At 43.3% G+C, this 23543-nt stretch overlaps 1 protein-coding gene and 1 long non-coding RNA gene across 2 annotated transcripts in view; one reads left to right on the top strand and one right to left on the bottom strand.

Moving 5' to 3' along the window:
• Positions 1–20181, bottom strand: part of LOC140705685 (uncharacterized) — a 30588-nt gene extending 10407 nt beyond the window's left edge. Inside the window, exon 1 of the long non-coding RNA XR_012085150.2 lies at positions 20047–20181. This is a non-coding gene — a long non-coding RNA (uncharacterized LOC140705685). The remainder of the gene's footprint in view (positions 1–20046) is intronic.
• The window catches only part of EFHC2 (EF-hand domain containing 2), a 65005-nt gene continuing 61500 nt past the window's right edge, over positions 20039–23543 (top strand). The window contains exon 1 of the mRNA XM_020783855.3: positions 20039–20241. Coding sequence (XP_020639514.3) covers positions 20200–20241 — 42 coding nt within the window. The 5' untranslated portion in view covers positions 20039–20199. The remainder of the gene's footprint in view (positions 20242–23543) is intronic.

Genomic DNA, 23543 nt, shown 5'->3' with positions numbered 1-23543 from the left:
AAAGATTTCTCTTACCAGGAGGTTGTTCCAATGCAGGATGAAACTGGATGAGTGTGCTTCGGAACACTTAAAGAATATGAAGGACATGTTTAATCAACTGCAATTAATGAATGTTGTCTTCCCTCAGGAACAGCGCGTGTATATTTTGCTAAGTTCTCTGAATGATGATTACTCCATGCTGGTAACAAGTTTGGAAAGCATGCCAGACACGGAGCTTTCAGAGGAGTACGTGACGAATCGAATTCTGCAGGAGGAACAGCATTTAAAACAAAGAATGCTGAACAAAAAAGCAAGCCACGTGCGTGCTGACCACAAGAGACAGAGATACTCTGATGGCAGCGTGCCCAGGAGGCGGATGGACGGAGAACAAAGAGGAAGAGTGATGATGACGAAAGCCTGTTTCCTCTGCGGATCCACCAATCACCTGCAACGGAACTGTGACAAAAGCGGAAGTCTTCCAAGCAACAGAGACTACAGAAAGAAAGTCTCCAAACGGTTTCAACAAAGAGACGACAAGAGGCCGGTCTCCTTGGTTACCAGAGGAACGAGAGACAAGGTTCCCGGCAAGACAAAAGCAGTGGAGTGGCTGATCGACTCTGGCGCTGTAGGGCATTTGACTAATAATAGAGATTTGTTTTGTCTTTTAGATGAAACCAGCCTCAGAAGTGTGATGATGGCAAATTCACAAGAGACGGCCGTCGAAGGACAAGGAACTGTTTACATTCCTTCGTTGAAAACTGAGATAAGTGGGGTATTTTACGCTCCTGAATTGTCGTTTAATATAATAAGTGTATCAGTGTTGGCTGAGCAAGGGTTCACTGTCACTTTTGAGAAACAGGAGTGTATAATTAAGAAAAATGGTAAAATAGTTGCAAAAGTGAAGCAAGAAAACAATCTGTACATGTTAAAGAGCCAGACACATGAAAGTGCACATATGATACATACAAACAAACCACAACATGATAACTGTATACATTTATTGCATAGGAGGCTGGGTCATGTAAATTTTAGATCATTACAGAAAATGGAACATTTTGCCAGGGATATAAACATAAAGGAATGCAAAAATTACTTGGACTGTGATGTCTGTAAAAGAAGCAAAACGAATGTGGCCCCAAAAGGGAGGAAAAGTGACAGAGTCACAACCAGGCCATTTGAATTAGTTCATGCAGATTTAATGGGACCATTTCCTCCATCATTAGGAGGAGCGAAATATGCAATGGTTCTAGTGGATGATTTTACAAGGTTTTCTTATTGTTATACACTAAAATCTAAAACAGAAGTGTTTGAAACATTTAGAAAATGGTTGTTTTCAGTACAGAGGAGATTTGGCCACAAGGTGGTGCAGTTGCAAACGGATCGAGGTACGGAGTTTACAAACACTAGGTTTCAAAGATGGTTAGAAAGTCTGGGAATTAGACATAGAAAAACGAGCCCATATAGCCCATTTCAGAATGGTGTTGCTGAGAGACGGAACAGAGTGTTACAAGAGATGAAAAATGCATTGTTGGCAGACTCTGGGTTGCGTCAGGGTCTGTGGAGTGAAACGATTCTAACTTCTAATTTTTTGATTAACAGAATTTATTCTTCCTCGATAGATGACACACCATATTTCATGTTATACGGTAAGAAACCATGTTTAAAATATTTGAGGGTGTTTGGATGCACGGCATGGGTGCATATCCCGAAACAACTCAGAAGAAAAGGTAAAAATAAAACAAGAAAAATGACATTTGTGGGGTATGAACCCAATTCAAAGGCATACCGGTTTTTTGATGGGGATAGAAGTGTGATAATCTCTAGGTCAGCCAGTTTTAATGAAGGGGAAAACTGGGACCAAGTACACGCAAACTCACAGTTATACATCCCTCTACACGAAAGAAAAAGTCAATTAAGACAGACAGGAACACATAAGCAAGGCGTGGAGTCCTGTGCTGGTGATGAAGAAGGAGGAGCTACTACAGATGATGATGAAGAAGAAGAAGATGAAAGAAAAGTAAAACAAAAAGAAGATAGTGATGAGGAAGAACACGAAGAGGAGGAAGCACACACAAGTAGTCAGATAGAAACACACACAAATACACATGGTCCCAGAAGGTCCCAGAGGGCAAATAAAGGTGTGCCACCCAATAGATATGGAGTGGGTGGTATTACAGTGTGTAATGTTTATATTGAGCCCAGAAACTATAAAGATGTTTTGAAGCTTCCTGATTATGAGAAGAATAAGTGGTTAGAGGCCATGGAGGAGGAGATGAAGTTCATGGAGGAACATCAAGTGTTCACTGAAACCAAACTACCAGCAGAGCATAAGGTAATAAGTAGTAAGTGGGTGTTCAAAAGAAAATTGCAAAATGATGGAAACTACAGATATAAAGCGAGATTGGTTGCACAAGGTTTTACACAGAAAAAGTTTATACATTATGATAAGGTATTTTCTCCGACAGTCAGGTCCGAGACATTGAGAACAACGCTTGCCTTTGCTGTCAGTAAAAATTATGTAATTTACCACTACGATATAACAACTGCATACTTAAACGCAGACTTAAAGGAAGAGTTATATATGGCAAAAGCACCGGGTTTTGAGGGTACTAAACCAGAACTAGTGTACAGGCTAAACAAGGCAATTTATGGTTTGAAACAATCTGCTAAAAATTGGAATGATTGTTTACACCAAGTTTTGATGAAACTAGGATACAAGAACGGTCTAGCAGACCCTTGTTTATATACCAAGAAAGTTGGGAATGATTTAAATATACTTCTGGCGTATGTTGATGACCTATGTTTTATAGCAAAAGATCAGAGCCAAGTAGAGTTGTTTGAAAAACAATTAAAAAAGGAATTCAAATTTAAAAATCTAGGACCAATACAAAATTATCTGGGTGTACAAATAAAGAAAACAGAACATGGACTTGAATTAAGTCAAGAACACAAAATAAAACAAATGTTAGAAAAATATTGTATGGGAGAGTGCAAGAATGTGAGTACTCCCATGACAGTGGATTTTCAAAAGGAAGATGAAATAAGTAAAGATTTTGAAAACAAAGAATTATATCACTCAACAATAGGGAGTCTAATGTACCTAGCGAACTGGACGCGCCCGGATATAGCGGCATCAGTAAACATACTCAGTAGATATATAGAAAAACCTAGTGAAAGACACTGGCAAGGATTAAAAAGGATTTTTAGATACCTAAAGGGAACATATAATTATCATCTAACTTTGCAACCATCAAAAAATTTAAAACTGTCAGCTTATGTGGATAGTGACTGGGCCAACGATGAAAAAGACAGAAAATCTATGACTGGATTTGTCATAAAATTTGGAAGTAATATAGTTGGTTGGAAATCACGAAAGCAAAATTCTGTAGCAATCTCAACTTCTGAAGCAGAGTTTGCTGCATTGTCAGATTTATGTTCTGAATTAATTTGGTACAAACAATTAACAAAAGACTTAAAGTGTAAAACAGATAATGCAATAAAAGTAATGGAAGATAATTCCGCTTGTATACAAATGGCCAAAACAGATAGAGTAAAAAACAGGAGCAAACATGTTGATATTAAATATCATAACGTAAGGGAAGCTGTAAAATGAAAACTAATTGAATTAGAATATTGCAAAACTGAAGAAAATATTGCAGATATATTGACTAAACCGTTGTGTGCTCAAAAGCATGAAATGTGTATAGATGTATTGGGAATGTGTAATGGGTTCAGGCAATTTAAAAATTAGGAGGAGTGTTAAGGTATATAATTTTTATATAGCCTGAACATAATATGTGTGTGTGCAGAACAAGAATAAGATGACATCATTCCTTCATCCCTGGCTGATGCAATCCACTGCAATATGAGGACTGCCACACCTGTGTGAATGAGATCACCTCAGACGGGACTGGACCAGACTGATACCAGGATTGTATATAAGAAATGAACACTGTACAGTCTCTCTCTTCTCCTGTATACTGATGTCTGCATGTCATGCTGCTGGTTTGAATACTGAGCCATTGAAGTGCTGTATGTATGTATATTCTGTATATATTTTGTAAATACACTGCTTGAAAGAAGAAGCTGTTGTGTTCGTTTATCTGCGCTTTACTCTGCTGAAGACAAGATAAAGACACAGACGCCCACTCCCTTATCAATAGAGATGAGCACTGCTACCTTCATCAATACAGGAGAGCTGTTTGTTTTATTTGTTTCACATGAGGAATGGATAGTAATGTGGACAGTGACAGATGTAACCAGAGTCTGATCACTCCCACTCATCCAGTGGATTAGGACACTGCCTGGGTTATCTGCCCCTAAAAGAGGATCTGCCCCAGGTAACTGATGTTGTCCAATGACCTTTTCACCCATGCAGGCTTTCAACAACATGAAGAAACAGGTGAGAAGACAATTTTGTAATTAGGAATGGGGCTTACTTGAGAAGTGGAGTCCATCTGATTATCCTCCAGCATTCTTGTGCTGCCTCATAAAGAATATCTGATTATCCTCTACAGCAGGGGTCATCAAACCCCGGTCCACGGCCCTGTGCCGGTCCCTGGGCTAGCCAGAACTGGGCCACGGCCACGGGTGTCCGTCGCCCCGCTCGCCCATCCAGGGGTGTGTGTCGTGCTTGCAGAGGGGCAAGTCGAGATCCGGAGCAGGCAGCGGCAGTCACGAGCCTGGACTCCTCGCCTTCCCTGCAACCGGCGGTAGCTCAGCCTCTGCGCCTACCAGCAGGTGGGGTGGCCCGAGTGCGCCTGGTGGCAGCCGCTGTTCCCTGCCACACTGCCTGGCCCCCCGCTGCAAGGAGCTGAGCTGCCGCCCGTTGCAGGGAAGGCAAGGAGTCCGGGCTCGTGACTGCTGCTGAGGGTCTGTCCAGGCTTTGGGGAAGAGAGGCAGTTGGAGCAGAAGCCGCTGCTTCCTGCTGGGGCACTGCTTCTAGCTCTTAACTCCGGGAGCTGCTCCAGCTGGCTTGTCAGTCCGCCTCCCTGGGTTCCTGGTCTCCTGCCCCCACTGCTGCTCTTGGTGCTGCTGCTGTGTGCTGATTTGGCAAGGCAAAGTGGGGGGCTGGGCCCAGGAGGCACCTCTGGCCCCCGAAGGAGGATGGCGGGGGCACCCATCCAAGTCATCCGCATGATTTCACTGTGCTGCGCTAGCAGCAGCCGTGAGGAGGGGAGTGGGCTTGCCTGATGTGGGCAGAGGGCAGGCGGGGACTCTTGGCGCGCCCGAGGAGGCAGTGGAGGGAGCTTCCTGCAAAGAGACAGCAGCAGCTGCACGCTCCATCGCCCACCTCTTCTCAAGCGGGCTGGCCCATGAGGCAATGGGAAGAGGGCTACCTGGAGCAAAGCCCCTCCAATGGAGGCATCTGACGAAGGTATTGGTAGACCCCCTGCTAGGTGGAAGACATCGGTTCCTGCCCACTCCCACTCCCTTAGGACAAGCAGGAAATGACAAAAAAAAACCCTCCCCCCGACGCCGGCTGGGAGTGAACCATCACTCCTGGCTGCCTCCACGCCTATGTTTGAGGCTCCGCCTTTCTCCCCTGAGCTGGGTGGGTGGCTCTGGCTTTGCCTTCCCAGCAGTGCCTTCCAGGAGAAGGGCCCGCCTGAGCAGCCAGGGCAAGGGGCAGAAGGAGGAAGGGTCCCAGTGCCCCCCCAAGATAGAAAGGCTGGTAAACCTCCTAAAATTACTTCTTGAGGAGGGGGTCACCAGAAGTCTGAATCCACTGGCGCTCCAGGGCCACCACCTTGGCGGCGTACTTGGCGAAAAGGGTGCGGAAGTCCTTGTCCTGGAAGGCCTGGCTCAGGTGCACTGCCTGTCAGCTCGAGGTCCTCCAGGATTGTGTGGGCTGCCATGGCAAAGCTGCCTCCCCTCCGCTCAGGGCTGGGCTCGCCCAAGAGGTAGGCGTGTCATGCACGTGCACGAGGGGCGTGTCATGCTTGCTTGCAATCTTGACATACCCCTCTGCAAGCACAACACGCCCATCTGGGAGCATGACACGCCCACCCGTGAGGGCGGGGGTGCCCTTGCCCCCCCAACCGGTCCACGCACAGAGCCCACATGCCCCAACTGGTCCCCGGTCTGAAAAAGGTTGGGGACCATTGCTCTAGAGCACTGGTTCTTAACCTTGGGTTACTCAGGAGTTTTGGACTGCAACTCCCAGAAGCCTTCACCACCAGCTGTGCTGACTGGGGTTTCTGGGAGTTGCAGTTCAAAAGCATCTGAGTAACAAAGGTTAAGAACCACTGCTCTAGAGCAAGGGTCCCCAACCCCCGCTCTGTGGCCTGGTTCCGGTCCATGGCCGTGGCAGGACTGGGTCATGGAGACAGACCTGCTGCCCCCTTGCACACACTCCCCACACCTCCACACATGGCCCGCCATGTGAATGCACGGGTGCCCCACCCACATGTGAGCGCACCCTTCCCCTCTGCAAGCACCCCCGCCCCTTGACACGTGCATGTGAGTGTGGTCTGACCATCCACAAGTGTGTGGATGGTCTGAACCCCCCCCCATCCGGTCTGAGACTCAGAAAAGGTTGGAGACCACTGCTCTAGAGTCGTTCCACAGTTTGGCAAATCTGATTATCAGTGATTGTTCATCAGGAATTAAACTCCGAGCTTCCTCCTCATGTTGACTGTGCAGACATGATAACCAGGAAGACTCCAGAGGAACAGTTTTATCATCTTTTAATTTTCATAGGGACTCAGATTCAGGATTTGGTACCTTGGACTTGGTACCAAAGACTCAGACTCAAAACTTGCCAACATCCCTGCTGAAATCCTATTGTGCAGCTCTGCAGTCGTAAGTGGTGATGGTGTCATCAGCCATGGATATTCATCTTTGATTTAAAGTTTCCTATCTCCTCCTTCCCCTCAGGTTCTGAGGTTCTCTAGTGATATCCTTCAACTAGGGAAAGCCTTTGGGATCCTGAGGAAGGGGGACAGAAAACTTCAGTATCTGAAAATTACTGCTACTGGTCCTGCGGCTTCATCATTCTGAACTCTGAGAAGGAACTCAAATCAGGGTTAAATCACAGTCTGGTGCACCCTAAGGGTAATTATTTGGGATTATCCACAGCTCCCATTTCACCTTCTTACAGAGCCATGACACTGGTAGCATAGAATCAGCCTGACTGGGCATCAGCATCCTCCTCCTAGAGGAATACAGACAAGTATATTTGGACTTCAAAGTATGCAATCACCTAATTATTTATTAGTATCGGGAAGGTATATAGAGGTTGAAGGAATGGTGGTGGTGGAAAAGATAAAGAACAAAGGAACAAAACAAACACATTTTATTTATATCTGGACTCAACAAATTCAGTGATAAAAGAGCTTTTAGAGTCTCTTTCTGCTACTTCAAAACAGAGACTATACCCACTCATTGAATATCTTACAATACATCAGTGTATTTCAAGAACGGTAGGCTATCAGCCTCAAAGGCAGAAATGATGATTTCTCAAAGAAGCTTTGATCAATAGATCCTCAAACAGGCCTGCAAAGGGTAGCTCCTTTTTTTTAAAGAATGGTTCCCTTCTATTTATTTATTTATTTATTTTAAAAATTGAAATAGGTGCTGAATCTAGGACACAGCACAACAGTATTACAAGCAGAGAGTACTGGCAGCTCTTTAAAGAAATCTTGATCAATATTAGATTGTAAGCCTGACTGGCAAAGAAAGCTTTAGCACAGCCTTCTGAATGTTAAAACTGGGAAGGATCTCCTCCTTCCTCCTTTATCATAAAGATTAAGTTTTAAAATGAAGAAGGGAAGGAGAAAGTGAATAAATCATTCTTTAATTCAGCTTTGGAGGAACTTGATAATCACACCTGGGGATTTTTTTAAAGGCAGAAAGCAGCAGGTGAGAAAGAGTGCCATTTTAGCAGAGTTCACAGAATAGGTCTTTCTGGGTTTCACCCTTCTTTAGATGTCTTCCAGGTATGTCGGGCTATAACTCCCCTTCTCAGTCATACCAACTGGAGGCTGATGGGAGCTAGGGACCAACATCCCAGGAGGCACCAGATGGAGGGGCACCTGACTATACAAATACTTAAGGCATTTATTAAATCAAATAGAAGATAATCTAGAACATAGTTCTAGGCAAGCTTCAGAAGTGCTTTCACTGAGAACCAACATCTGTATTTGCCTGGCCAAATCTCTATTTGTTCTTGCCAACACTTCAGGCTCATATATGTACCCTGAGAAGACCACTTGTTTACCCCACATTTCTCCTTAAAAGGACCCAAGGTGGCAACCAATATTTAAAAAGCAATATTTAAATGCCAGAAAGGTGAGTATGCAAAAATATTTTAAAAGAATAAAACAAGTATTATATTAAAACTGGTAATTAAAATCAATACTAAAACATATTTAAAAGCAATAGAGCACAACTGATTCAAACCCCCCTCTCAGACAGCCAGTCGCTAAGTAAAAACCTGCTTGAAGAGAAGGTTTTTCCTGCTACTTTTAAATGAGAGACACTCCTCACAGTGGGTCAGAAAAAGAAGTTATTTTGAGCAGGACTGATCTAACACACTTATGATATCTTGGACAAAGCAGCAAATGGCACTTCCAATTAATATGCACAGAAATGGTTTCGAAGCAGGAATAGGCAGCTGCCCAAGGTCCAGGGGGTGGGATTTGCCTTCCTCTCAGAACCTAGACTTGAAGGAACATTTTTCTCCTTCATTCATTTTTGAAAGGATTGTGACATCCTTCACATATTTTGAATCATGGTTTCATGGGAACCCCATCAACTCAGTGATATACAGCATACGCAGGGTCTGTCAGCGACTAGAGTCGATCATATTTCAAACCTAAAAATACTAGTCTTGCTTCAACTGGTGTTGTTTCAGGTTGAAAACAGGCCAAGCAGGGGTTGAAGTAGCCTTTAAATGGTCAATAGTTTCCCCACTGGCTTCTGGGTGTTGGAGAGTAAACATGCAACAGTACAAAATACATTGCCTCCTTGAGGACACAAGAGAGAGTGTGAGAAAAAAATGTAGCAACAGCAACAACACTAATGATAGCAATCTGAGGTTGCAGGTAGGTCTGAGCAGGCAAAGGATAGTCTAGGAAGCCCGAGGAAGCCCTTGCTCCCCATTCTTCCCTCTAAAAAGACATGTATCTTCTTGAGCATCAGCTGAGTTGCACCTACTCCCAGTCACTTCCAACACTGGGGAGTAACTGACCATTCTTAAGCCAAAAATGTTTCCAGCTTGGAGCTATTGGCAGGAGAGTATGAGGATAATGTTGCATTCTCCACCACATATTTAAAGGAACGTTTTGTCTCAGATCAATAGACAGAATATGCATGATCCATAATGCTATACTACTTGCTTCTTTTTCTTTTGGAGGAGAGAGGTTCTCAAAACTCAAAGAACCGAGGCAAGCCAAAGATAGATACACACATATACATACATTTGCCACAAAGTATAGCACAGCCTATAGATTTATGCACATTTTGCCCTCTGCACCAATTTTCTGCCTTCATTTCCAGAGGCTGATTCTAACCCTGTGGAGAGTGGGCTTGGAGGAACAACATGGGGAAAGCTGATTGTCCCCACGTCTTCCACAAGTTTGCAGAACAACTTGCAACATTCCGAGTGCATAGGACTGATAGGACTGAAGAGTATCAAGATACATTGGGGGTGGGGGGGAGATACTTTGACCTTCAGGGAGCTCTCATAAGTATAAATGAGAAGCAGCTGCAGTTTCATGTGATGGTGTTTACTGAGCTGTTTCAATACAAAACTGCACCAGAACTCATGTGAAGTGTTGTTATCATCTCCCAGTCTGTGCTGTGTATAAATCTATTCATGCAACACAATTAGGGCAGGGAGATCTTCTTATCTTTTTCAGCATCCACATTTACAAGCTGGAATTTATGTTCTTTCTGTCATCAACTGGCTATAAAGAGTGAGACAAATCAAACACAAGCCCCCAGAAAATAGACCATGACTGTGCTGGGGAAACAGCCTTATTTTAGTTGGATTTTGTTTGAAAGGAAATGATGGTTGAACTCAAGATTGAAAATGATCTGAGGATTGTGTTCTCACATAGAAATTGTGTGAAGATGTTGAGAAAGATATAACGCTTCCCCGACTGTAAAGGCTGGGCATGAAATAAGTCGAGCTGTGCCAAAAAGGTAATGAGTGAGGAGGAGTTGTGAAAAATAGAGATAAATGCTCAATGTGGTCAAAAAGGACAGTTAACTTCATTGTTACTGAATAGGAATTGGTGTCTTAGGATATTATGGTGTAGACAAGGCACAGGGAAGAATGCAGCTATTCACAAACCTAGCTAGCTACATATTGATTTATTTTCCATGGTGTTGTGCACTTGTCTATATAATGTTCAGATTCTTAGGCTTTGTGAAATACCAGTGCTAACAATCAAGTTGTAAATCAACAACAACAATATTAGAACTGAAGAGCTGGAAGTGGGGAATCAAACTCCCAACCTCTGACACCACAACTAGAGATGGGCGTATTCGTATACGAATATGAATATCCCCCCACAGAGCGTCTGGCCTCATGGGGTTGGACTGTCCACTCACCATTCTGCCACTGAAGTGAACTCAATGGAGCCTTCCTATCGTGTCGTTGTCTGCAATAGATTAGCCACTCCTGGCAGGAGGCGGGATGAGAAGCCTCTTAGCCAGGTCGAATACGAATACCCCCATCTCTAACCACAACCAGATGCTGGAACCACTGAGCTATCCAGCAATTCTCAGTTTGCATAATCATATTTCTTACTGCAGCATCATCCAGTGATGATGAAAGGTAGAAAGGCAATCCTTAATCACAGACTCCAACAATTAAACGTTCATATCCTTACCTAGTGTCACTTTGTATTCAATGCATTTCATTCAGACATTAAGCCTCCAACCCTGAAGAGCAAGAGCGAACAAAGCACGACAGTACATTGGCCGGCAGCCTCCAGTCTTCCCTTAGACCAGTGGTTCTTAACCTTTGTTACTCAGGTGTTTTTGAACTGCAACTCCCAGAAACCTCAGCCAGCAGAGCTGATGGTGAAGGCTTCTGGGAGCTGCAGTCCAAAAGCATCTGAGTAACAAAGGTTAAGAACCAGTGCCTTAGACCAGTGGTCCCCAACCTTGGGCCTCCAGATGTTCTTGGACTACACCTCCCAGAAGCCTTCTCCACCACCTCTGCTGGCCAGGATTTCTGGAAGTTGAAGTCCAAGAACATCTGGAGGCCCAAGGTTGGGGACCACTGCCTTAGACTATCCCTCCCCTCCACTCTGGGCAAAAAGGTTTACCTGCTGCTTTTGGAAGCTCCCCAAGAGTAGTATTTCATTTTTTAAACAGGTTGCACTGACTTCTTGCATCATGTAACACCAGAAGTACCATTTTCCAAAATTGACTATGGACTCTAAGCCACCTACATAATTTTATATCATCATCACCATCATCACCATCATTATCTATGTGTGTGTTTGGCATTTCTGATGGTCTCTGTGTTGTGGAAAGGCAAAGACTTCCCCACTCAGGCAAGATGAAATGTAAAATAATGTGTAATTTTGTATCTGTACATATAAATTAGATACCCAATGTGGTGCACTGGGGGGACAGCCTAGGACTCGGGAGGCCTGAGTTCAAGTCTCCACTTGGCCATGGAAGCTCACTGGGAGAGTAGATCAGACAAAACCAATCCTTAAATACCTCACTTATCTTGAAAGCCCTATTAGAGCAATGTTATGCCAAACAGCATACTGTTTTGTGCTCTCTTTTTTTGATGGTGCATATCCTTGTTTTGATGGTATCTTGGACACTCCCCCACTCCCATTTTGGCTTTTATCTTAAAATATTTCAAGTGCTACAGTTTCTTCCCTAACCATAGAAAACAGCGGCCCAGAATGTTCCCACTGGTTCATCTTCATAGTGTTAGGAACCAAACAAAACAATCCAAGTGCTTTTGGAGTGGCAAAAAATTAAAGAGTACATTTTTTCTAAAATTCATTGATCATTCTGAGAGTTATTCTAGTTTCATATACACACATGCACACAATTACTTGTATATCACAGTTGGGACTGGAACTACATCAGTGGCGAACCTTTCATTTCCTCTCACATTATACACAGCATTTTCAGTGGTGTCCTTACCGGAGATGCCAGTTATTCAGGAACAGTCAATGGGCAAGGAAACCAAGTAACCTGCAAAGCAGGATGAACTTGTTGCTGTGCTCTGTACCTCTTTTAACGATCTGAGGCAGGGAAAGAGGAAATTATGCAAAGATCAGCTACTGTCTTCTGTCCCATTATAGGGACGTGGTGCTGCTGCAGGTTAAACCGCAGAAGCCTCTGTGCTGCAAAGTCAGAAGACCAGCAGTCGTAAGAGGGAATCTACGCAACAAAGTGAGCTCCCGTCGCTTGTCCCAGCTCCTGCCAACCTAACAGTTCGAAAGCATGTAAATGCGAGTAGATAAATAGGTACCACCACGGTGGGAAGGTAATGGCATTCCGTGTCTAGTTGTGCTGGCCACGTGACCACGGAAACTGTATGCAAACAAAAGCTGGCTCTACGGCTTGGAGACGGGGATAAGCACCACGCCCTAGAGTTGGACACGACTGGACTAAATGTCAAGGGGAACCTTTACCTATAGGAAGTCACAGGGCAGGATGCCACTCATCCCCATTCATTCATTCATTCATTCATTCATTCATTCATTCATTCATTCATTCATTCATTCATTCATTCATTCATTCATTCATTCATTCATTCATGCCCTGCCCATCTAGACCGAACTCTACTCTGGGCTGCTAACAGTAAGACATAAAAACAAAAGCAGTATAAAATAAAAAACAAAACAGTAATAATATAATTCTAGATGGCAAAGAATAATTTGGTGATGACAGGAGGGAAAGCCTGCCTAAAGAGACAGGTCTTAAGTTTGCTCTTAAAACACCCAGCAAGGGAGCTAGGCAGATCTCTGAGGGTAGACTGTTGCAAGGGGCCACTGCTGAGAAGACCCTGTTTCTTGTTCTTTCTCTCTGGGCCTTCCTCAGTGTTAGGCCCCTCAGCTGTCCATCCTGGCTAGAACAAGTGATTCGGTTAGATCTAAGTGGCAGAAGGCGTTCCACTAGATATTGAGGCCCTAAACCATTTAGGGCTTCATATGTCATCATTAACACTTTGAAATCAATGCGGAAACGAATGGGCAGCCAGAGTGGGGGAGATATGCTGATGTTTTCTCACCCCAGTGAGAAGGCTGGCCACTGCATTCTGCACCATTTGAAACTTCCACATCAATCTCAGAGGTAGCCCACGTAGAGCGCATTATAGTAGTATAATATTGAGAATACAAGCACATGGACGATAGTGGTGAGCGCCCCAACATCAAGATAGGGACAAAGCTGGGCAATCTGCCAGAGACAGAACCATTGTTACAGCCTCTTTCAGTGGCTTTCACTGATTTTATGCAGTAACCCTTTTTGATCTGACTATCATCTTTTCCATTTTTATTTTGATTGTTCTTCATACAATTTGATTGAATATGCCCAAACATTCCATAGTTATAACACTGTCTATAAGTCTTTTGATCATACTGAGGAAATCTGTCAAACTTTTCCTCAGGGTTCATTCACTTCTGCAGACTAGGCCCTGGCAACTTAGGTGAAGTACTAAGCTGGCTATCTTTCCCTGACATTTTACTGTTGTAATTTCTACTGAAGGGTTTCTTATTCTTGTCCCAGTTCTGCCGGTAAAGTTTTGCCTCAGAAAACTTAGGATCTCTAATCTCACTAATGGAATCAGCATATTCAGATGTCTGTAATACATTTTTAGGATTTTTGTCTTTGACTAAATAACGCAGTTCCCCTGGCAACACTGAATAAAATTGTTCTAAACCAACCACATTTTTCATTTGGTCTAGAGAAGTGACATTTTCACGTTCCATCCATTTGTCCAAACATTGAATCAATTTAGCTCCCAATTGGGCATAAGATTCTTCAGGCTTTTTGGTAAGGGAATGAAATTTTCTTCTAAGGTGTTCTGCATTTATGCCAAATCTAGAATATACCATTTTTCTATATGCCTCAAAATCTTTGGACTGGTCATCAGTCATTTGCAAATACAGTTCTGCCAAAGGGCCACTAATTCTTGATCTCAAAATTAACATTTTTTCCTAATCTTTTACCCCAAAATCTCTGCAAGCTCTCTCAAAAGAAATAAGATATGCTTCAGGGTCATCCTTTTCTTTAAATTCTGGGAACTTTTTGAGATCTACCCTAAATGGGGTCTGGTGATTTGAACTGTTATTGTTGTTTTGATTTGCAAGGGCTGCAAGTTCCAATTTCTTCATCTCGATTTGAGACTGCATCTCTTTCTCCCTCAACTCCTTGTCAGCCTTGGATTTCTCTTGATCCACTTTGGCTCTAGTCTCTAGTTCCATGAGCTCTAGCTCCTTAGCTTTCTCTTCAGCTCTGGCTTTTTCTCTAATTTCCAGTTCCTTTTCTCTAAGCCTGAATTCCTGTTACAACTTCCATTTTTTCAAAATCTTGGGAGCTTGGAACACTGGGCCTTTCTGAGGCATTTTCATCACTTTCCCCCTGTTCCACTGGAGCTAGAGGGTCTCCATTTCCCTCCACTTCCTGAGGTAAACTTTCTGCCTCCTTACTCCCTTTTTGGCTACATTTGGGTGGAATGTTTAAGTCTGAGCGTATTAGTCTTTAACATCTGTACTTCTTTTAAAAAAGACCAATCTTTCTGCTGTTAATTCCAGTAACTATGTTGTTGCGCTTCACTCAGCAGTTCTCTAGCTCACAGCCTTTTAGTTACTGTGTATGTCTGAGATATTCTTGTTCTCAGACACCAAAATAATTTTATTTTCAAGCTTCTGTTTTATTTTCCCATCACCTCAGATCTGCTCTGACCCTGGCTTCCACTTTTTATCCACCAGTGTTCCCTTATCTCTCAGAGCCTTGGATTTCAAGCTAGCCCACTGGGTCTTTCAAATCCTGAGGTAAACAAAAAAATAGTTTTTCCTTTAGAGTCAGTTCCCTATCTTTAGTTTCCCCCCAGATCTGGGTTCAGAAGCCCTGCCACTAAGTTTTCCACAAAAGCTCTAGCAGGTCACCTGCTTCTTTACCACAAACCTCTGACTAAAAGGTACCCATGACTCCAGAAAATTCACTTTTAAACATTGGCTTTATTGGATTATTTCGTATCCTGCCGCTGGAAACCAATTGTGGCATTTACCCTGTGACCCCTGCTTGTTTCACCAAACACAGAGGTCACAAAGGTATCCCAACGTGCCCCTTGACAGGCTGTCATCAGTTGATCTCTTTATCAACTTATAGTTCTTATGAAAGGCTAAGGTCCATCCAGTACTGACTTTTTAACAGAAACAGGTTTATTGATTACACGTGGTTTCAGGAATAATTCTTAAGCACATTCTTAAAGTTACAGAGCTTCAATATTTTACTTTAATCTCTTCTATCTTAATACAGGTCACACTCTGACCAATTACTCCTTCAACACACACTCTCTCTCAAAACCCCCAAACTCCTTCTCTCTTCTCTGTCTTTGACTGAATTCCTCTCTCCCCGGCTCTGCCTCCTCAGCACCCCCCTTTGCCCCACCTCACAATCACATTAACAGACAACTTATGAATGCATAACTTAGGATGGACGCCACAGTGGAGTGAACCACTGACGCTACCCGGGTTTCCATGGTGAGCACTGGATCGAGATGGACCCCCAAGCTGCGAACCTCACTCTTTGTGGTGAGAGTCAACCCCCCCAAAGAGAGGGAGTTTTCCAAACCACTGATGGTGGGGCCACCCCTCAGGACCTCCATCTTGTCTGGGTTCAGCATCAGTCCATTTGCCTGCATCCATTGCAGTACGGCCTCCAGGATGCACTGAAGGGATGAAAAGGCATTCACTGTTGTTGGAAAAAAGGAGATGTAGAGCATACTGATGACATGAAGCCCCACACTCCCTGATGACCTGAAATAGCGGCCTCATGTAGACATTAAACAGCATTGGGGAGATAATCGAGCCCTGCGGAACCCCGCAATTGAAACTCCATGGAGCCGATATACTTTCCTCAAGTTGTACTCACTGAGGACAGTCCTCCAAGAAGGATCGGAGGCAGGCAAGTGCCAGATCACCAGTTCCCAACTCGAAGAGCCTCTCCAGGAGGATACCATGGTCAACAGTATCAAAGGCAGTTGAGATATCGACGAGGACCAATAGAGACATTTTGCCGCATCTGCCGCCCTCAACAGGTCTTCAAACAGGGTGACCAATGCCGTTTCAGTGCTGTGGTGTGGTCTGAAGCCCAACTGGAACGGATCCAGGGCGCTGGTTTCATCCAAAATGGCCTGAAGCTGGTCAACCACCACTCTCTCTTTTTGTAGTTTATTTTTAAAGTTGTGTCAGACTCTTCATGACCCCATGGATCAGAGCATGCCAGGCCCTCCTGTCTTCCACTGCCTCCCAGAGTTGGGTCAACTGTCCAACCATCTCATCATCTGCCATCCCCTTCTCCGCTTGCCTTCAACCTCTCTCAGCATCAGGGGTTTTTCCAGGGAGATTTCTCTTCTCATGAGATGGCCAAAGTATTGGAGCCTCAGCTTCTGGATCTGTCGTTCCAGGGAGCACTCAGGGGTGATTTCCTTCAGAATGGATACGTTCGTTCTCCTTGCACTCCAGGGGACTCTCAAGAGTCTCCTCCAGCACCACAATTCAAAAGCATCAATTCTTCAGCGGCCAGCCTTCTTTATGGTCCAGCTCTCACTGCCATACATCACCACTGGAAAAACTATAGCTTTGACTATGCGGACCTTTGCCGGCAAGATGATGTCTCTGCTTTTTAAGATGCTGTCTAGGTTTGTCATCGCTTTCCTCCCAAGAAGCAAGCATCTTTTAATTTCGGGGTTGCTGTCACCATCTGCAGTGATTATGGAGGCCAAAAAAGTAAATTCTGTCACTGCCTCCATATCTTCCCCATCTATTTCCCAGGAGGTGATGGGACCAGTGGCCATAATCTGTTTTTTTGATGTTGAGCTTCAGACCATTCTTCACGCTCTCCTCTTTCACCCTCATTAAGAGTTCTTTAATTCCTCCTCACTTTCTGCCATCAGAATGGTATCATCTGCATATCTGAGGTTGTTGATATTTCTTCCAGCAATCTTAATTCCGGCTTGGGATTCCTCCAGTCCTGCCTTTCGCATGATGTATTCTGCATACAAGTTAAATAAGCAGGGGACAATATACAGCCTTGTCATACTCCTTTTCCGATTTTGAACCAATCAGTTGTTCCATATCCAGTTCTAACTGTTGCTTCCTGTCCCACATACAGATTTCTCAAGAGGTAGATAAGATGGTCAGGTACTCCCATTTCTTTAAGAACTTGCCATAGTTTGTTGTGCTCCACATATTCAAAGGCTCTTTGCTAAAGAAGGCTACACTGGTGACCGGCCTAATGAGTGTCTCCTTGAGGGCAATGGGATCATATCTTTCAATGATTTAAACTCCTTTTAAAGGAGAAAGGCACCAGTATACTGATGACACACAGCTCTTCATCTCCTTTTCATCTACCTCAGTGGATGCCGTTCTGTCCCTTCAGCGCTGCCTGGAGACTGTACTGGAATGGATGCAGTCGAATGGGTTGAGGCTGAACCCGGACAAGATGGAGGTCTTGAGGGTGGGTGGTCCTTCCGTCAGCGGTATAGGTAACTCCCTCTCTTTCAGGGGAACGACCCTTGCCGCAAAGAATGAGGTTCGCAGCTTGGGGGTACATCTGGACCCGGCGCTTACCATGGAAACCCAGGTGGCGTCCGTGGTCCGCTCCGCCTATTTTCATCTATGGCGGATTGCCCAGCTGCGTCCGTATCTTGATCGGGGGGGGGCCCTCACTACTCTAGTGCATGCGCTCGTAATCTCAAGATTAGACCATTGTAATGCACTCTACGTGGGGCTGCCTTCGAAGCTGACACGGAAACTTCAGATGGTCCAGAATGCGGCAGCCAGGCTCCTTAGTGGGGTGAGAAAACACCAACACATCTCCCCCACTCTGGCTGCTCTGCACTGGCTGCCCATCCATTTCCACATCGACTTCAAAGTGCTAATGATCACTAAACGGTTTGGGACCTCAATATTTGGCAGATCATCTTCTTCCACCCAGATCTACCCAAATCACCCGTCATTGCCAGCAGGGACGGCTGAGGGGTCTGACGCCGAGAGAGGCTCAGAAGGAAAAAACTAGAAACCGGGCCTTCTCAGTGGTGGCCTCTTGGCTATGGAATGCCCTTCCAACAGAAATTTGGCTGGCACCCTCGTTGGGTGCTTTTAAAATCCAGTTTAAAACTTGGCTATTTAAGCAGGCCTTCCCTCCAGTCAGCTAAGTCTCTCTCTCTCTCTCTCTCTTATTCGATCCCATCTTGGTGCTCCTTTCTTAAATTAATTGTCTTAATTAATATTGCAATTGTATTTTTATGATTATATATTTTTATATTGATTTATTTTATGTTGTAAGCCGCCCCGAGTAGACATGGTCTAGAGGGGCTGGGTATAAATAAATAAATAAATAAATAAATAAATAAATAAATAAATAAATAAATAAATAAATAAATAAATAAATAAATAAATTAAATAAATAAATAAATAAATAAATAAATAAATAAATAAATAAATAAATAAATAAATAAATAAAATATTTTAAATAATAATAAGTGCCTGCAAGAGTGTATGTATAAAAATCATGGTTATCAGCTGCACTCTTTGGCTCATAAATAGAAGTTGAGAGCATCAAAAAGAGCAAAGGGAATACTTTCAGGTCATGGATAAAACAGACCATCCTTTTCACCTCTATTTAGTACCAGGACTGGGAATTTGAGGTTAGCTCCAGCAACCTAGAAATTACATACAACAAAACTGCTGAGTCATGCTCCACATCATAAGCAATATGTTGTGTCATAATAACTTGCTTTTCTAGTAAGTCTGCAGGGTCACAATGTTGGGAGATGAAATGGGATGGACAGCCTTTGGAGTTCTGCAGTCCCTTTTACTGATACTGCAGGAGGGGGAAAGCATAAGAGCCTCAGCAAGTAGCATGGTTTCTCAGAATGCTAATTATCACAATTGTGGCTTTTATCATCTCACTTGCAGTTTTCTTAATTAGATACTGACAAAAGCATGTATTATTTATTTCTGTTGACATACCGTACAGTGGTTTATTTCTCTTGGCATACTGCTTTTTAATTTTTGGGAGGAAACTTTTTTTTAACAATGAAAAAGGTGTTTTTTCCTCCTGCAACTTGAAATTCTACAGCTACCAAATGATGGCTGTTACTGCAATAATCATTGTGTGTGCAAACTAGATCTACACTGCTTTATAACTGAGGAGACTTGAGAAATACCTGATGATAATAAAGGTCCAGAGGTGTTTTGTTTTTTTTTTTAATATTCAAAGTTCGATACCCTGTCCAGTCATGAAGCTTTTTTACTAAGGCACATGAAAGTCTTTCTTGGACTAGTTTTGTCGCCTCTGGAAAAAAAATATTATAGTAAACTGTTTTGTAGATTAGATGCCAGAAGCCACTGGCAGATGAAACGTAGATATATAATAAGCTGGTGCTAGTACCATATAATATACTGCTATTACTATTTAAACACTAATTAACGGGAAGTTGGAAGCAGTCTAAACCTACATAACGGCGACCACCGCCATTTAGTCAGATCACATCCTCGTAATTATAAAAGTAATTTTTAAAGGTTAAGGTTGCGTAACAAAAAATTGAAGTTGAGTTCTAACTTCAACCCAGTCGGGGCGAGCTTCGTAATCGCCCGCTTAAAATGGTAATGCCAGCTTACTGGATCTTAAAGAAATCAATTATAAGTGAAGCCCAGATAGGTTCTAAAATTGCATTTGACGCTCTCGCTCCCAGAAGGAGTCCACATCCAAAGGCGGAGACCCAGTAACCCCACCGATTCTCAGCACGCCTGCACACCTAGGGCACGTTCTGCCAGCGGCGCGTGCGTGTTCCAAGGACCAGGCGACTGCAGGGGGCAGCAAAAAGCAAGGGTGGAAAGAACTCACCCTTTCCTCGCGGTCCTCTGTGACGTCAGACGGGGGTCTCCTGGCAACGGGACTCCAAACAGCGCGCCGGCACTTCCTCTCGGCTGGGGAGCGTGGAGGTTCGGGCAGCAACACCAGCCCCAGGGGGGGCGGGCGGAAAGGATCGGGACAATCATGGCGCTACCGCTCCTGCCCGGAAACTCCTTCAACAGGAATGTAAGTAGCATCGGGTTGATTTCCTCGACAGCTGTCCGGATAACCCGCTACGTTTTATGTCTTCGCCCACCCACCCCGAAGATGCACAGCCTTCTGTGAGAATACCTCTCTCTCTCTCTCTCTCTCTCTCTCTCTCTCTCTCTCTCTCTCTGTGTGTGTGTGTGTGTGTGTGGTGTGTGTGTGTGTGTGTGTTAAGTCTAAGCATAAAACGAGTCCGAACTGCCATCCTCAAAGAGTTGATTCACATCACAAAACCAGAAATATACGAAGACCCTTTTCTGTCCTCCTTCCGCCCCACTCTTAAGTCCTAAACTGCCCTACGTGGTGCAACCCCTTCTTTACCGTCATCGCCCTTCTCCTGTCAGGAAGGTGGACCTGAAGTCAATGAACAAAGAGACTCCCAAAGCTGGCTTGGGGGTTATAGCTTCCACCTGTTGTTCCAGAAAAACATGGTGGCCTCAGATGGCCCATAGTAGGTGTACACATGCAAGGTAAAAAGACCAAGAGGGAGGCATCACCTATTTATTCCTTCCAGCCTTTCTCTGTGTGCAAGTCCACCCGTGTAACTCATGGCATCCCTTCTGATGTCTTCTAAGCAAACTGTATTCGAAATTCTGCTTGGTCATGAGTTACACTTGCCAGATGACCTTGAAAGTCACTGTTCACCTTACAGAGGAGTGTGTGGATATAATGTGAGAGTGAGGAGGGCCATTCTTACTGCCTTGAGCTCACTGGAAGAAAGGCATAATAGCAATATGACTAGTAAGTAAACAATAAGCAATGGTATTTATTTATTATTTACATCTTTATTCCATTTTTTTTTACTGAGTTCAGGGTCAAAGTCAGTGTGACTTCCCCAAGTTCACCCAGTGAGTTTCATGCCACGGTGAGGACTAGAACTTGGACCTCCGAAGTCCCAGTCAAATGTTTTAGCTTTAGACTCTGGTTGACTCTTCTATTGTTTGTCTTCTAGACCAATGGTTCCCAACACTGGATATCAAAAGTCTTCACTGGTAGCTGTGCTGATCAGGGTTTCTGGGAGTTGTATTTCAAAAAACATCTGGGGACCCTAATTTGGGAATCACTGATCTAGACTCATGCTGTTTGTTCATACATGCTGGGTGTATAAACAAACAGCATGAGTCTAGCTCGGTGGATCATGTTCTTAAAATAACTCAGTCTTCATTGCCTTCATGTAATATGTAGTTGAAATTATATGAGACTAACATACAGAGCTCCAGGGATGTCCATTGAGAGAGGAAGAGGGGCAGTTGCCCACAAATACTGAATTTACATTTTCTTAAAGCACAGAGACAGACATCCTGCATTGTAGTCACACAGAGCATGTCCACAATTTATGCTACCATGCCGCTAAACAGCAGATCTCTTCCCTGGAAACATTCCTGCAGACACTGTTGCACAGTTCTGTTCTTTCTTAGCCATTGCACACTTGAGATCCTTTATGTAATCATAGGTAGTCGATTATGCAACCTGAAGGTACCTCTGTATTTTGAGCTATAATCCCTCATCAGCCCCAGCCAACAGTGAGAAGGATGATAAGTGTAGTCCAAAATAACTGGGAGGTACCAGATTAATTGTGCAGTTAAAACTATCTCTAAGTTTCCACACCCTCCATTCCCTCTCTGCACTGAGGTACATACCATAATAAAACATTTAAGATGCAAAATTAAGTAATTTTGTTTCTTGGAAGAAATATTATTTATGCTTACAATGATCCTACCATGTTTTCCCGAAAATAAGACAGGGTCTTATATTAAGTTTTGCTCCAAAAAATGCAGTAGGGCTTATTTTCAGGGGATGTTTTTTTTTTTCATGTACATCAATCTACATTTATTCAAATACACTCATGCCATCTTCTGGTGGCTGCACAATGGTGGAGGGTGGGGTTTCACTTAACTAGGGCTTATTTTGGGGGGGGGTAGGGCTTATATTACAAACATCCTGAAAAATCATACTAGGTCTTATTTTCAGCTTAGGTCTTATTTTTGGGGAAACAGGGTAGATATACTTAGAATACCATCAATAAGTTCACTGGTCTTGAAATCATAGTCATTTATGAATATGTTTTGTTATGCCGTCTATTTCAAAGAAGAAAAAGTTAACAAATGGATTAGCCTTTTTATTGATAGGAGGGGCAGCACTTTAAACTTGCAAGGACAGGACAGACATTTGTTAGCTGGTATGTTAAGGAGTAGCTCTGGTGAAATAAAGGCTCAGCAGAAATATTTCTTAGGCTAGAACATGTATCTGGTAGATAAAGGTTGGATTTAAATCACTTATCAATTTTCTTCTTCATCATCATCCTCTTCTTCTTCTTCCTCTTCAGTTTTAGGTGGTAATTGTTCTGAGTAGCTTCTGTCATTCATTTTCTTAAGTTTCTTGGAAGAAGGCTATAAGACAAAGTCATAAAAGAGTGTCTTGGTTATTATGATATCTTATTTGCATAGCAGCATGTTTGCATGTATCTCCACAACCACCCTGGTGATGTTTTGTTAACTAGATAACCAGTCACCACTATTTGGTACCAAATGGAAGCTGTTCATATGTCCTGTAAAGAGCCAAGCATTGGTTACTTTGAGATATACTTCTATACAGTATATGGAAGTAATAAAGCCTTCAGGTATCATGTGCAAAGGATAATCACAGGAAGGGGGAGAGAGACACTGCTCCGCACCTTGCTTTTGAGGGCTTAGAAAGTAGGTCCCATCAAAAATATTGTCCTTATATTCTTTTAATCAGATTACTAAGAAGCTTGTTAAGTGAAGCTTTGCCAATTGTGTCATTCCTGGTAGCTCATATTCTTTAACAAAGATAAACTACAGTATTATACTTGGTAAGCCATGACCTTAATGGTAATTTTGTTATTGACTCCATAAGAGCAAGTGGTTTCCAGCCTTTCATACTGAAATGATATTGGTCTTCAACTCCCCAAATGCTGTGCACAAACCCTTTTTGAATTAGTGCAGTCTGTATCCTAACCTGATTAGTAAACCTGACCTCATGATGAATAGTCCGTTTTTATGTGTAAGTGAATGCTTTTCTTTTGGGCACTCCTGTGTTCCATTTAATTTTAATCTTAAATTTAGGTATATAGATTATGACATCAAAGATCACTGCTATTTTTTAGCCTTATGGAATATTTCCTCAAATCTTGGTTTGAAAGTAGAATCCTATTCATATGTAGTAGACAGGAAGGAAAATTTGGTGCCAAGTAGAGATTGGCACAAACTGCCGCTTCTGTGGTTCATCCCAGTTTGTTTACCACAGCTACAGGTGTTTGG

Source organism: Pogona vitticeps, chromosome 3 (assembly GCF_051106095.1).
Source record: "Pogona vitticeps strain Pit_001003342236 chromosome 3, PviZW2.1, whole genome shotgun sequence".
Classification (NCBI taxonomy): Eukaryota; Metazoa; Chordata; class Lepidosauria; order Squamata; family Agamidae; genus Pogona; species Pogona vitticeps.
This window is presented reverse-complemented; position numbering and strand designations above follow the sequence as displayed.